Raw genomic sequence first — 12,395 nt, forward strand, 5'->3', positions numbered from 1 at the left:
GGAAACAGAATAAATTAGGCTACAGCTTTTGCAAGATTCATTTGTCTTGAAAATGTGGGAAACGGGACTTGGAGAAATACTGTTGATGATCAGACCCAAAGTCAAAGGTCAGGGAAAGTCTCACAGATGGAGACACACAAGCCTCCCTGGGGTCGCGAACCTCCAGGTGGGGGGCTGGAGCTTTCCGGGAATGACAGCTGATCACCACACAATGGAGGTGGGCTATACGGCATCACATCCCTGCTGGACTCCCTCCCTTCCTCAGGCGCTGCCTCCAGATATCCAGGAACCTGAACTTGCCAATCCTACCCCCAGCACTCAAAATATAAGCAGAGAAACAATGTTGATCTACAGCGATTAATATTGTCTACACACACAGACGAGGCAATTCATTGCAACACGTTGCTCCAAATGAAATTGACAAACTGTGGCTGTCCTTTCTGTCATGTAATGTTTACAAAAGGCGGCGGGGGGGGGGGGGATCCAAATTTTTCCTATATTAGTAAATCAGCTTAATATCCTTAGAGCTGCCAAAGCCGAACTTCATTAAAATGCCATAAAATCTCCATAGACATACATATATATTTTCCGCAGGAATGTTAATGTGCTGGTTCTCCTCTCAGAAAAACACAATAATGGCTCACCTAAGATTCTAGCTATCTGAGCCCCTTTGTGTGGACAGCCAGACTGTGAGTTTGGAGTCTGGTGACTGTGAATGGGTGTGTCCTGTGGGTTTGGACCTCAGTGGCCCCTGCCACACAGCAGGGGGAAAAACGGCAAAAAGCGTGGCTTTTAAAAGCTGCGCCAAAGTTGACACGGCGTGGCGGGATCCCACGGATCCCCTGGCCGCGCCGCCTTCTCCCCGGCACAAGCAGACGCCAGGGAGAAAACACAGTTCGGACGCCGAGTCAGCCGAACTGCGCATGTCCGAGCATGCGCAGTTCAGCTCGGAGCCAGGGACGCGCCGGCACATCCCTGCGCTGGCGATCAGACTCCCGGTTTGCGACGCAGCAGGGAGATGAACCACCTTGGTAGGTGGTTCCTACTTGATCCGATTCATCGAGTGGATGGGCCAGTTCGGGGACGGAAGCACCACGCTTCCCAGATGTTGTGGTGTGATCGCGCTGGTTTGATCCGCCCCCGAACTGTCTCGCTACTGGCCCAAATCCCCTCGTGTGAACGGGACCTGTGGTAAGATGCCGGGGGCGGGGCGGGGAGAGCCTTTGATAAAAGAATAGTCATGTTCTTCACATTTTGTTGTTAGGAAGTATCCGTCAGAGCTTGGTTACAAAAGTTGATGGGAAAGGAAGATATATGTCTGTGTGCAAAAGAAAGAGCAATTTAGATTCTGGCAGAGATAGTTGTGAATTGGGATCCAGACTAAATGCTCCGCTCATGCAAGGCACTTCTCAGTGGAACAAAATGTCCCTGCCTTCCCCCCTCTCATCCCACTGCAACACATTGATCTCCTTGACATGCTACCTGGTCTTCCTTCCCCCCCCAAAAAAGCCCCAGATGAAACCATCCAAGATCCAACCCAAAATATAGCCAGAAAAAAAGAAACTGGTCCTTAACAATTAATACTGTGTTTTTGGTAGATCACTGATCGGCAGTTAGTATTGCCTACTTGGAGGTGGCAGTTTGATGGCACATCCCATTGCCACACATGCCATACATTCTTACACAAACCATTTGCATCTGGGTGTGGCAGCTGTGGACCAAATTGGAATGCTCAGGGAACACAGATTTAGCCCCGGGCTCACCAGATTGCTTGTTTAATTGTAACCAACAAGCCAAAAAGGGGAAATTACAAACAGCATCCATCATTGTTTCACAGAACGTTTTGCTGCTGTATGGGATCAAAATGCAAAAAAATTCTGTCTTCTGGGGTTGTCAACTTCCAGATGGTGGCTGGAGATGTCCTTACAACTGATCTCCAGATGACAGAGATCACCTACAGAAAATGGCTGCTTTGGACTCTATGACACTAAACCCTATTGAAGCCCCTCCCCTCCCCAAATCCTGCCCTGCCCAGGCTCCACCCCCCAAATCTCCAGGTATTTCCCAACCTGGAGCTGGCAACCCTACCTTAGTCATGGACATGTATGGAAATGTATAAAAGAGATGTATACAGATCCACAATTTCTACAACTGTGACTGGGGTCATGGACACTGCTGTGAGTGGCATGTCAACAGTATCCATGAACATCTAATCTACACATTATATCATCTGCACACATAGCTATTTGAGGATAGACAAGACTGATTGTGTAGAGTGCTGTACCAAATAATGTCAAATTATGAACCACCCCTGTGCTTGATTTCCTCCCATTATAGTCGATTCCCCCTTGAGTGCTCCACGTTGGCTGGATCATGCCCACAGCATGGCAAGTCAACAGATTTCTTGTGGAATGACCTTCTATATTTTCAATTCTTCCAGGTTTAAAATAGAGCAAAAACTGGATTTGAAAGAAACTCTCCAGGCTCTTGATGTCATCGAGATATTTAATAATGGATGTGACCTTTCCGGATTAACAGGTGCTTTGATTCATTGTGCTGATGTTGCTATTGTAAAAGTTTTATCTCTGTTTTCAGTCCTCATTGCCTGCTATAATAATGTACTTTTAACTAAGTGTGTTTCAGCATTTGCTCAAGGACATAGCAAAGTCCTGTGTTTTCATGTGTGCGTGTATAATGTGTGCAGCTTTTTAGTCCGCATTAGAACCCTTGCTTCCTTTAGACTTTGAGTTAAAATATGAAACTAATATGAGTTAAGAACACTATGACCACTGAAATTTTCAGTAAAATTCTAAGCAGATTTATTATTTATTATTATTTATTTATTATTTCAATTTCTATACCGCTCATAACTCCTAATGGGTCTCAGAGCGGTTTACAGTGGTCTACTTGCGTAGTAAATGCCTAACTAGGGCCACAATCTTTTCGGGGGGGGGATTCCCTACCAGCACCCATGCGGCAGATCTTCTTTCGTCTCTTCTTTCTCCGGCGGCTTCGTTGTTCCTGACGGTCCTGGCGCTATTGCGACCATCTCCGGGTAGGCTCTCTGCTGGCTTCTTCCGTTGGTGCGCAGTTACTTCGGGCGCAGCTTCCGGCTATACGTCCCTTCGGCTCCATCAATGTGGACGCCTCATTGATGGCAGAATTTTGAGAGAAACCAAACCATTTTAATAAGGGTAATGAGTACCCTCACAGGATTCTGTAAATTGTCACAGAAGTTAGTCTCCAAAGTGACATTCAAACCTAATTTGGGAGGTCATTCCCTTCTTAGGCTTCATCTGAAAAAAGTCGGGGGAAACAAAGAAATGTATGTTCAGGTTTAGTTCAATTTCTCATGTCTGGCTTTCATACCTTGAGGTTGTCACTGGATACAATTCAAAGCAAATTCGGGCTTCCTCCTCAGGAAAACCCTTCTGAAGAACTTTGAAGGAAACCAAACAGCCTCAATATGAAATTTCTGAGGGAGATTTCACAGACTATGGGCCTAAAACGATGAGGGCCAAACTAGGCAATATAGTGTTCCCAGGGACAACACTGCCATTTTACTGCGAGAATGCCCTCACTTTACAAATGCTGCAGGTAAATCGTGCTTGGGACTGTGGCATGGGGAGATGAACTGTCAAAAGTTCAAATACCATGTGGAGGGTTGGGGACTCAGTGTTCCCTCTAAGCTGAGTTAGTGTGAGCTAGCTCACAGTTTTTTAGCCTCCTGCTCACAGATTTTTCTCTTAGCTCAGGAAGGATGGCTCCAGAGCAAACTAATTTACGCAGTAGCTGAATCGCTCGCTCACAACTTTAATGCCAGTAGCTCACAAAATAGAATTTTTGCTCACAAGACTCCATAGCTTAGAGGGAACATTGGTTGGGGTCTTGAAAATGTTGGGTGGATAGGAGCCCCTCCTGCCCATACTGTGGTTTCGAGCAAGATCAGTCCCCCATGGCATCTGCACAGTGAGGTAACTCTTGAGGTAAAATGGTGATAGCATTGTGAAGGCATCCCTGGGGACACCATATTATCTACTTTGGCCCTCGCAGTTGAGATAGTACACAATAAGTGCTAAGAAGGCTTTTCTTGTGGCTACTGTGTGCAAAACTGATAATGGCAACAGTCCTTTTGACATCCTGTGTCTTAAAGGCTGCACTGAAATAGGATATGGGAAGGTGTAATCATAGAATCATAGAGTTGGAAGGGGCTGTGCAGGCCATCTAGTCCAACCTAAACTAATGTGGGAATGTGTTAAGGGTCTTGTTCCACATGCCCACGTGTGGTGGAAATCCATTCCACATGACGTCGTCAGGTACTAATCTGTGTTCACCTCCTTCTTCTGGGCCCTTTGTGGTGAACTGGAGAACAATGGAGGAGATTCTCATTTTTAACAATCTGTGTTTTACTAAGGGTGTTTGTATTGAAAAGAATTAAATGGATCGTTGCATTTCTGCCATGCACCAGTTCTTCATTGTTCATTTTGTCCATCAGATTCTGCTGATGTACACATTTCTCAGGCTATTCAAAAAGTCTGCATTGAGGTAAATGAAAACGGGAGTGAAGCAGCGGCATCGACTGGTAAGGCCATGACAGAGTGCTTATTCAGCTTATCAGGGCTGATGCTAATCCATGTGTCATTCTCGCCATCACTGGAGTCCGTGGCTAGTGACAAAAAAAAGAAGGGAAGCTGTCCGGCACAAGACAGGTAGTTGGGACTCAGGCCAGGCCCTATTATGAGACTGCTGAATTAGCAGGGGAGCGGTCTGCACAGTAAAGAGGAACCGGGTAGAATCATCAGCAACAGAAGGTTTATATAGCATTTTACAGCCCCACCCCCCCATAGCTTAGTAGAAGACCAGATCTTAGAACCCCTAAAATGGGAAACTCATGTTCACCAGTGGAGCTTAGTGTCATGCCTACAGGAGAAATCAGTGATGAGGGTTAAATCTCTCTGCTTTCAGGCTTAACTAGCATGCCGCCAACCTCTTTCCCCATACAAATATAACAAATAAGGCGAAAAGCCAGGTATCTTCATGTTCACAAATAAAAAAGGGGTGTATGTTTTTAAGTCATGCCAGAACAGGTCGATAAGGGGAGCTAAAGACTGACCCTCCTATATTGAACTCCATGGCTTTTGGCATTTTTCCCAGCTGGGAAAAGAAGTGTAGCATCAGAGTGAAGTAAAGTATGCACTGGGGAGGGTGTATATGCCCAAAGTTTATGTCTATTCTATTGCAGGCTCTCTATTTTGTTAAAATAATAGACCTCTTTACCTACTGCTTCAGCATCCCAGGAAAGGAGGAAAAACTAGCTCACTTACATATCAGTACTCTCTAGGGTTGCCAAATGTCAATTCTGCCGCAGCGGGGGACTCCCGGCTGGTGGCTGGAGCGCGCGTGCGTGAAGTACGCACACACCGCATCCACGTCACCCGGAAGTGATGCGGGCACGCCGGGCACGCTGGGAGCGGGGCCATGACCGTCCGAGGGAAAATTATAGAGTTTTCCCTTGGATGACCGTGGCCCCGCCCCCAGCATGCCCGGCGTGCCCACATCACTTCCGGGCGACGTGCACGTCGGGGTGGAGTTCCCCCGGGGCCTGATCCGCCGCCGGCGGGGAACAGGCCTCTGGGGCGGGGGTTTCCCCACCCCCTGGGGGGACTTGGCAAGCCTAGTACTCTCAGAGCTCCCTGTAGACATTTCCCGTTTTATCTCCACAACATAAAGCACTAGCCGATTTTAAGAATAAAAGCTTGAAACCCTAATGCTGCATGATGGAGTGAGCTCCCGTCTCTGGCCCCAACTCCTGCCAACCTAGCAGTTCAAAAGCAAGAAATTGCAAGTAGATAAATAGGTACTGCTTCGGTGGGAGTGTTCTATGCACCTTAATGTTTAGTCATGCCGTCTTCAGACAGTGCTGGGTATTCGGTTTGGAAACAGAGATGAGCACTGCCCCTTAGAGTCAGATTCGACTAGCTTTCGAGCAAGGGAAACCTTTACCTTTAATGTATCATGACAATAGATCATACGAATGTTAGTACAAAATAGCAAGTGCCACTACAAAACAACAACAACCCTGAAAAGCCCTCTGGTGCTGGGGGTGGGGGAGGGACAAACTATTTAGCCAATTGCCTACTCAATCGGGCTGTATGAGAAGGTACATGTGCAAAGAGCCCATTGTGCTGTGCTGTTAGAAAGTATTAGTGGAGATCCTTACCACAAATGGGACGATGAATGGTCAGACAAAAAAAATTGGCTCCCTGTTCATGACTGGCAAAATAGTATGAGCTGAACCAATGGGTGTTCAAGCATCCCTAGTTCTTTCTGGTGGTAGAAAGTGTTGTCAAGTCATAACTGACTTATGGCAATCCCTCATGGGGTTGTCAAGGCAAGAGACAAGCAGAGGTGGTTTGCCAGTGCCTGCCTCTGCATAGCAACCCTGAACTTCTTCAGTGGTCTCCCATCCAAGTACCAACCAGGGCCAACCCTGCTTAGCTTCCAATATGTGATTAAATTGGCCTAGCCGGGGGCAATCAACTCAGGTCCTAGTTCTCTCCAGAGGGCAGCAGTTCTCCTGGCTCTAGTAGGAATTGTGGCTTACATGGGGTTCTCTGTCCTCTTCTAAGGTGTTTCTGACTCAAGCTTCAGGAGCTGGTAGGTCTTCACAGTCCCATTGACCTGTTCTGTTACTGGGGAGTGGTGGGAGCAGAATGGGGTCTGCTTGTAGATGGGAAATTTGTGAAGATTGTGTTTGGAACAGTGAGAGGACAGCTAAAACCACACAGAAGTCCTGGTACAGACACATCCTAAACCTTCCCCTCAAGTAGGGCTATGAGGGCAACCAATGAAGATATGATACGGAAGAATTTTAAAAACAGATACTACACTGAAGACTGGGAAAGTGGTCATGGAACGTAAGCCCTTTCATTCTATACCATTTCCCTAATCTAAATCCCCCACATGCATTTAGATCAGAGGTGGAAGACAAACCACATTGGATAGTTGATGTTAAATAATTTTTTTAAAGAGAGCCAGTATGGTATAGAGGTTAACAGCAGCAGACTCTAATCTGAGGAACTGGGTTTGATTTCACAGTCTTCCACATGAAGCCTGCTGGATGACCTTGGACCAGTAACAGTTCTCTCAGAGCTGTTCTCTCAAGAGCAGTTCTCTCAGAGCTCTCTCAGCCCCCACCTACTTCATAAGGTGCCTGTAGTGAGGAGAGGAAGCCACTTTGTGACTCCTTAAGGTAGAGAAAAACAACTCCTCCCCCTTCCCTGCTCCTCCTCCTCCTCCTCTTCTTCTAGTCTGATAATGAAGTTGTACCTGTTTTGACCTTTAAAAGGAAGGTTTGTCCCAAAGGAAGTGAGAGGAAAAATCCACACCAGGATGATGTTAATATGAGAAATGGGTCCCTGTCTAAGATGAGACAATCACTGATGTTATTTCTGAAGCCTTCTGTTTTGATCAGCAGTTAATTTAGGCAGAACACATTCTCCCCAAACGGAAAGGTTCTAAAGGTCAGGACCCAAAGGGAGCTGTTTTTGCAAAAGGGTTTTGATAATTAATGACTTTGTACCCATACAGACACATAACAGTCTGTTTAGTGCTTCTCAGCAGTCTGTGACAGCACAAAATATGTTGTCTGAATATCTATGTTGCCAGGCTGCTGCTGTATACATACAGCGATTGCCAGCATACATTGAGAACCAGAGTGGTATAGAGGTCAGAGTGGTGCATCAGGATCTAGGTAAGTCAGGTTTGAATTCCCACTCTGCTGTGGAGGTATGTTGAGTGACCTTGGGCCAGTCACACTCTCTCAGCCTAACCAACCTCACAGGGTTGTTCTGAGAACAAAATGGAGCAAAGGAGAATGATGAAAGCCAATTTGGGCCCGCCATTGGGGAGAAAGGTGAATTATAAATGAAGTAACTAAATACTACTTGGGAGTAGGCCCCACCAACCACAGCAGGACTTCTACTTAGGGTTGATTTTGAAGTTTACATATCAGTTGTTTTGACTTATAAACCCACATTTTTACTTTTTTTTGCATCTCCTGTATACAAAGCAAGCCCACAATTCTTTATTTCTATACCATTTTCCACACTGAGCTTTCCCCCATCAAGTGCATGCAATTTCCAATGCTATTTATACATCAAAACATCAGCATTTATACTTATGTTATATGTGTAAATGCACTGCATATGCAAACATTGTTTAAATTACATATGACGTAGAGTGTGTGTATGGAATATAAAACTAATCTACAAAACCAACAGCAAAAAAAAGAAAAGAAAAAGATCAGAGAACTGAAATGGTGGATGAAAAGATAAGCCAATATAAAAAGAAGCATTTTTAAAAAAGCAAATTAAAGAATATTCACTCATTCCTAGCTGTGGGATGTAATTGTTCTAAGTCACAGTCTTTTGAGAAGTTCATTTTCAGAAACTTTGAAGGAATGACTAGCAGGACTAGCAGTAAAGAGCCCAGGGGGCGGGCACATGCAGCAAGCTCCACCCCCTGCTCCCAGCAGCCCTCAGTCAGAGCAAGAAGCAGCCAGGTAAGTTGCAGAGCTCCCCCCAGCCCCCCGGTCCAAAACAGTCCAGTGGCACCTTTAAGACCAAGTTTTATTCAGATACAAGCTCTCCCTCCTCTGCGAGGACAGATCTGCTAGCAATCCAAAACAGTCCAGTGGAGCCTGAGTGGTGGGTGTTGCCTTCTGACACATGTCCAGTGATGTCAGGGGGTGTGGCATATGCAAATAAGTTATGTTAATGAGTTATGCTAATGAGCTCCTGCACCTCTTTTTCTACAAAATGACCCCTGCTAGCAGTTGCCCAAAAGTAGCACAACCCACAGGGAAGTTCTCCAGTCCAATTCAAAGTAATGAGAACAGCACAAGAACAAACAGATTGCTTTTATGAGACTGGTTGGCTAGGTACAGGATGCGATATTATGCTCAATGCATAGACACAGAGGTCATTTCGGGGGGGAACGCGGGGGAACGCAGTTACCCCGGGTGAGGTGCAGGGGGCGGGGCACATGACGAAGCCCCGCCCCCTGCTTCCGGCCGCCCCGCTTCCAGCCCTCATTCAGCCAGGAGGAGGCAGGAGAAGAGGGAGGGTAAGTTGCTTCCTCCCCGCCTCTCCCCACCCCTGCCTGCCTGGGGACAGGGAGGGCCTTGGCGTGGCCTCCTTGCACTCCCGCTGGCCTTGCAGGTCCACCGCCGGGCCCCTGATGTCAGGGGGTGTGGCATATGCTAATGAGTTATGCTAATGAGTTCCCCTAGCTCTTTTTCTACGAAATGACCCCTGCATAGACAGCAGTACAAAAATTATATTAATTGTACTGAGATAATATAACAGCAGTCATGCTGGATCAAAGCAATGGTCCAGCATCTTGTTTCACACAGTGGCTAACCAGATATTCTCCTGGAGGTATACAAGTAGGGTATAGAGGCCAATACTTCTTTTTGTTGTCTCCCCCCAGCACTGGTATTCGATGGGTTACTGCCTCTAAATGTGGCGGTTCCCATTAGTCACCATGGCTAGTAGCCACTGATAGACCTATCCTTCATGAATCTGTCTAATCTCTTTTTCAAGCCATCTATGCCTGTGGCTATCACTTACCTCATTTGGCAGCGAATTCCACATTTTAATCATAGAATACCAGTGCCAGGGGGCAAAATCAGGGGAAAGCCTCAGCCTCCATGCCCTGTTATTGGACCTCCAGAGGAACTGGATGGCCATTGTGTGAGACCAGATGCTGGACTAGATGGACCACTGGTCTGATACAGTAAGGCTTCTCTTATGTTCTTAACTCTGTCAGATAGGGTAGACTGACAGGGCCAAGGTCACTTCATAACTGAGTGAGGATAGGTCCCCATTCCTCCATAACCACTAAAGCACTCTCTCTCCACTGGGTAACACACAAGTTTTGTTTGCCATGGCTATCAGGGATGGACATCCATGTGTGAACCACCATCCCTATAATTCATTGATTCAGCACATCAAGTGCTCCAGGTCTGTGTAAATGTTGGTAAGACGCCATATCTAAGCACTGGCTCTTTTCAGGACACAATTTGTCTCAGGGGACTAAATAGGCCTTGTTTTTATTTATTGTATTTTATTTTATTGGATTTGTATCCTGCCCTCCCTGTGTAGCAGGCTCAGTCCAGGTTCCATCAGATATAATACACAAACAGTTAAAAACAATTAAAATACATCAAATAAAATACAATAAGAATCCCTATATTTCTAACCAAAGGTATGAGAATCTAGACTGAATCACTTCAGGACGCACGTACATGCATGGGAGGATGAAAGCACTATTTTGGAATATTTCCCTATCCCTCTAAAGGGCAGGGGCTGTAGTTCGGGGGGTGACCCACATGCTTTGCATACAGAAGTCCCAGGCACCTCTAGTTTATGGATCTCAACTAGCAGGTATTCAAAAAGACCCTTCCCTGCCTGAGACCCTGGAGAGCACCTGTAAATCAGAGTGGACATCAGCTAAGATAGAACAAATTTAGAGTCCAGTGGCACCTTTAAGACCAACAAAAGTTCATTCAAGGTAGGAGCTTTCGTGTGCATGCACACTTTTTCAAATACATTGGGAAGGAAGCCAGAGTTCAAACTTATAGATACAAGCTGAACAGCAAATTAACATGTAAGATGATGCAGATGCTTTAAGATACGCTAAGTCAACACTAAATAACAAGCTAAGGTTCTAATTGTGGGAAGTAAACTGAGAATCCTTCATCCCACTGTAGCACCACTCAAATTTTGTTCCTCGGGGTTCCGTAGTCCCTTAAGATGTGATGGATGTGATTTCTGCCTGCTCTGATGGCTATTTTGTATTGTTTCTTTTGCATATAAGTGGCATAGGCATGGTACAATTTGCAACCCCCTTATTACAAATTATCCCCATACTTAGCAAAGGTGTTAATAAAAAACCTGGAAAGATGCTGATTTTATTTTAACAGCACAATCTGCTGGCATGGTATCTTTTCCTCCTCCTTACGGCCATGTATTTAAGCCACTCTTCCCAAGCACATTCTGGAGTTTATGTGGCCCATTTTCAACTTTCTGCTTGACAAATGCCTGTGGGGAAGGTAATAACTATAGTTAACAGTGAATGTAGTCACAAATATGCCCTTGAAACGAGTTTCAAAATGGAGAGCCACATCTTGAGATTTCGACTTCTTCAGCTGAATGCATCTCTAGCAGGTTATTATCCTTGATAGCTTTTGCTAAATCCCCAAAGAAAATACCATATTATAAAACAACGACACGGTGTATGAGAATTTTCTAGTAATGGCTCAATTGCCTTTTGATGATTTGTAACTAAAGAGGAAGGGGAAAAAAAGGACTGCCGTAATTCATTTCCCACTTGCTAAGAGCCAGTTGAGAACAGTGGGTGATCTGTAAAGTGAAAGGCATTTAACAGGATTTAACGTCTGTTTCTCTTCTACGTCATATTTTGGATATCAAGCTGAAGGCACGCTGTGATCTGATCTATTACCAGAAATCTTCTTGGTTAATAATAATATATATATAAACAGTCGAAACTAATCGGTGACAAATTCAGTTACCTTATTACACAGCCATCAAAGTCCCCTCGGCAAGCTAGAGTGGTCTCATAATGTGTTGGAGTATGCCTGGGGAGACACCAGTTCAAATATTTAATCGCCATGAAAGTCTCACTGGCTGACCTTGGGCCTCTCTCAGTTTGGCTTACTCCATTTTCTCCTACTTTCTGTGAGGATAAAATGGAGAACTCGAGAACTATGTATCTTCCTCTTGAAAGAAGGGTGTGGTAAATACCTTAACATAAGTTATTTATGTTATATAACATAACATACTCAGAAGTAAGTCCTACCTATGTCATTATTTCTTACTCCCAAATAAGTGCACTGCAGATAGGGTTGCTGTCTATTATCTATGAAGTGGTTCCGTTTTTCTTAACTATGATGCCCACTATTGTCTCTTTGTTGACAGTATCTTGACTTTTTATTGGTGGCACCAAATTTGTGCAGAGGGATGTTGCCCATAAGCAGGGGTCATTTCATAGAAAAAGAGGTGCAGGAGCTCATTAGCATAACTTATTTGCATATGCCACACACCCTGACATCACCGGAAGTGCGTCAGAAGGCAACACCCACCGCTCAGGCTCCACTGGACTCTTTTGGATTGCTAGCCCTCACAGAGGAAAGAGAGTTTGTACCTGAATAAACCTTGGTCTTAAAGGTGCCACTGGACTGTTTTGGATTGCTAGCTATTGGGGAGGGGGGGACATGCAAATCTGCCCTCACAGAGGAGGGAGAGCTTGTACCTGAATAAACCTTGGCCTTAAAGGTGCCACGGGACTGTTTTGGATTGCTATCTGGGGCG

At 45.4% G+C, this 12,395-nt stretch overlaps 1 protein-coding gene across 1 annotated transcript in view; it reads left to right on the forward strand.

The window, feature by feature from the left end:
• Window positions 1-12,395, forward strand: part of SERPINI2 (serpin peptidase inhibitor, clade I (pancpin), member 2) — a 91,756-nt gene that overhangs the window by 29,886 nt on the left and 49,475 nt on the right. The window contains exons 5-6 of the mRNA XM_015418146.1: window positions 2,441-2,538; window positions 4,496-4,582. Of these exons, the coding sequence (XP_015273632.1) occupies window positions 2,441-2,538; window positions 4,496-4,582 (185 nt within the window). The remainder of the gene's footprint in view (window positions 1-2,440; window positions 2,539-4,495; window positions 4,583-12,395) is intronic.

This window comes from Gekko japonicus, unplaced genomic scaffold, assembly GCF_001447785.1.
Source record: "Gekko japonicus isolate JY-2015 unplaced genomic scaffold, Gekko_japonicus_V1.1 scaffold1768, whole genome shotgun sequence".
Lineage (NCBI taxonomy): Eukaryota > Metazoa > Chordata > Lepidosauria > Squamata > Gekkonidae > Gekko > Gekko japonicus.